This window comes from Panicum virgatum, chromosome 8K (assembly GCF_016808335.1).
Source record: "Panicum virgatum strain AP13 chromosome 8K, P.virgatum_v5, whole genome shotgun sequence".
Lineage (NCBI taxonomy): Eukaryota > Viridiplantae > Streptophyta > Magnoliopsida > Poales > Poaceae > Panicum > Panicum virgatum.
The window spans coordinates 15,481,354-15,484,655 of NC_053143.1; the positions used below are offsets into that span (position 1 = coordinate 15,481,354).

Below are 3,302 nucleotides of genomic sequence, written 5' to 3' on the forward strand. Positions count from 1 at the left end.
CGCCCCAGCTGCAACAGGTTCATATGATAACTTGCATAACTCAATTCCTTACCATTAAAGTTGACTAAATCAGTACATGATGTACAATTTCCTTTTTCTTTTGTACCAGGAACCTCATTTTGTTGCAACAACTTCCAGACTGATAGAAGATGGTCCAACTGATCATCCGTACAAATCAGGGGAAGAAGCTACCCAAATCAGCACTGAAGAACCTGATGAAGATCTCAACCTACCGACCACCTCAAGTGGTGGCACTGAAGAAACCAAATAAACAGGACAAAATGGTGGCAGCTTCAATGTCCCTCCGTTGTCTCATCATGTGCCCTAATAAATGATGTGGTGGCTGTTCAACCATGTATGAATGTCCTACATTCTGGAAATAAATGATGGGAAACTTTGTATGGAGTTTTGTGTGTGTGCTGCAATCAAGTAATTTGCTTTGTATTTCCATCCGTGTATCCTATTTAATTCAATAAGTAAAGCTTGCATCCATTTCGGTACCCAAGCTAAGTCCCATTCGGAATAGACAATTTCCACAAGATTCCCAAAGGAAGCCCCTTCCTCTGTTTTGCTGATATCATGTACTAATTCGAATGGAGGAAAGTAGCCCCGCGTTCTAGAGGCAAGGATCGTCTCGTATACGGGACAAAGAAAACCATCTTGTACGACTAATGGATATTTGGATCCAAGTGCTAATGTCCAAAAGTGCTAAACCTTAGCAAGACTAAAAAACTTAAGCAAGAGTATGAGTGGTAATGAGGTGCTAAAGTTTTGCACTCAACTTTAGCCCATCCAAACAGACCCTCAATAGAATTGTTGGCGCTTGAGCATCTCTTGCTTAACAAGTGTGCTTACATTCATATCTTACGTTGAAGAGGCTATTAATGGCTTCATGGACCTAAGACGTCTCAGTCTCACTACTTGACCTGTTTGTGACTAGGATTAAGGAGATTGAGGGTTCTCCATTTTAAAATAAAAATCAGATAATGTGAAAAGTAGATAGCTGAGTCAATAACTGGATTGGAGACGCAGATGGGCTCTATGCACATACTCTTTTGTCCTGAAATGTATGTCATTCTAAGGTTTGATTTTTGTCCTCAAATGTATGTCATTCTAGGTTGAGAGTGAACCCAACCATCTTAATTGTGCATCGTTTTCGAGTCTTTCCTAATAAAAAATTGTGCTTACAACCATGTAGAGGGAGGTACATGTGGGGGAGATGCATGGGAAAAGACATGCTAGTTTAATTAGCACATTCCCAATGCTTAATAATTAGGGGTAGGAGAGTCTTTTCTACACAACCATAATCTGTTCTAAAAAATCTAGAATAACATACATTTCAGGATGGAGGGAGTACGTGCAACCCACGAATTGTGACGTGAGAAATAGTTGATCCGTTCGGAACAGATGGTTGTGGCTGCAGACATGAGCAAATCTAGAGGGTGAGCATGATAGGCCGTGCCCCATCCTAAGATTCTGCCCAAAGACCACCCGCCCTCTGATTTTCCTTATTTTCTGCCGCTGAGCGAGCCAGCTAACACAAACGGTGACTACCCAATCGCAATCTATGAGTCTGGAACAAGTGGCAATTGACAGCGCAACTGCAGCAACCTGCGATAGAGGTGGCAAACTTCCTAGAAAGGAAGTCACGGACATGTGCTCTATTGTCGACTGTGAGGCTTCCATTGTCGCAATGAGAGGCACGGCCGTGCGGAGCGACGAGGGTTGATCATTTCCCTCGGCCGGCGTACTAGCCCAGAGGAATTTGCTGAAACTTGTGTCCTTGTAGGATTTTATCAATTTTTTAAACTTATGTTTCGTTGCAACTTATATTATAAGCACATTTGGAAGATAAAATAAATGGGAATATATCAGGTGCAAACGGGTCTCTTCGTGCAAATTGTACAAACTTCAATCTGAGCCACCAGATCAATATCCAAGGGACGAAGTCCACCGTTTCCGGCTGATCCGCCATTACCGCACTAGCCCCACGGAGCATATAGCTACCGGTGGCGACCACCGCCATGGCACCATCCTCATTCACCTCGAGCACCGCCTTGTGGCGCACGTCCGCCACGTGCAGCGGCGTGCCGGCTTCGTCGCCATCGCGCTTGGCCATGCCGAACAGGTCCGCTTCGCCGGCAACGAAAGCCGAAGTGATCCCCATGTCTCTCAGGCCCTGCCTCACGCTGCCGGAGGCGGAGAGCTTGAACTTGGGCAGCCGGAAGTCGCCGACAGGGACCCGCTCAACCGGCAAGCGGTAGTGCCAGAACCCGGGGCCGGACGCGATCTTGGCAACAAGGCCAGCGAGGCCGTCGCGTTCGTCCGGCAGGAAGATGCACATGGAGTACCTCGGGAGCTCATCGGCAGCCTTGTCGGGCTCGTTGCGTGCAGCCTTGTTTTGGGATGCTCTCTTACGCCGTGGCAGCGGCGGCGGCGGCTCGTTGCCAGCCTTGTTTTGGGATGCTCTCTTACGCCGTGGCGGCGGCGGCGGCGGTGCCGACGGCGATCTGTACGGGAGCTTGAACACCTTGTACCCGATGCGGACGGCGACGAGCTGGCTCCGCAACGAGCGCATGAAGGGCACGTTGGCGGCGCTGCCGTCGAGGCGGTGGAACTTGTCCACCATGGTGTGGGACTTGGTGAACGGCGCCTCCCACTTGCCCTTGAAGTAGATGACGCTAGCGACGACGAGGCTCGTGAGCGCGTTCGCGGAGCTCGAATCGAGGATCGAGTCGATGTGGTTGTTGGTGGCCGCCGCCACGCAGCCATTGATCTCGCTAACTGCCTTCTCGGGCTTCATGACAAAAGGAGATAAATTTTATGTTTGTCAATTCATGCATTCATAGGAATCGAAAGGGTGATTCTTAGTAGATGAGTTTATGCGTAAGCATGTTCGGGGATCGCATCACCTCGTTGCTGAAGTCGACGGCAAGCGCTCGGCCTTGTAGGCCGCGGCGGCGGCGTCGCGGAACTCCGGCCGCGGCTCCCACGCGGCGTCGTGCCACGCGCCGCACGCGAACGCGACGGCCGGCCCACCACCCGGCGGCGACCGCGACCGGTCCGCGAGGGCGCGCTCCGCGACGCGGCGGGCGAACGCCGCGAGGTCGTCGTGGGACTCCCCGCCCAGCGCGTGCAGGATCTCCTGCAGCGTGCCGCCGCGGGCGCCCGCCGCCAGCAGTGCCAGCGCGGCGTAGATGGCCGCCGGCGAGAAGGCGAGGTTCGCATCACCGCCAGCGGCGGCAGTGGGGGCGAGGCGCTTGGTGAGGCAGAGCGAGAGCGCCGTCATGCCGGCGCTGTTG

The 3,302-nt window shown here is 52.1% G+C and overlaps 1 protein-coding gene across 1 annotated transcript; it reads right to left on the bottom strand.

The window, feature by feature from the left end:
- Window positions 1–1,810: 1,810 nt before the first annotated feature.
- Window positions 1,811–2,803, bottom strand: LOC120645494 (putative serpin-Z5). The gene has a single exon (XM_039922277.1). It carries the CDS (start codon window positions 2,801–2,803, stop codon window positions 1,811–1,813), a length of 993 nt encoding a protein of 330 aa, XP_039778211.1.
- Window positions 2,804–3,302: the final 499 nt, after the last annotated feature.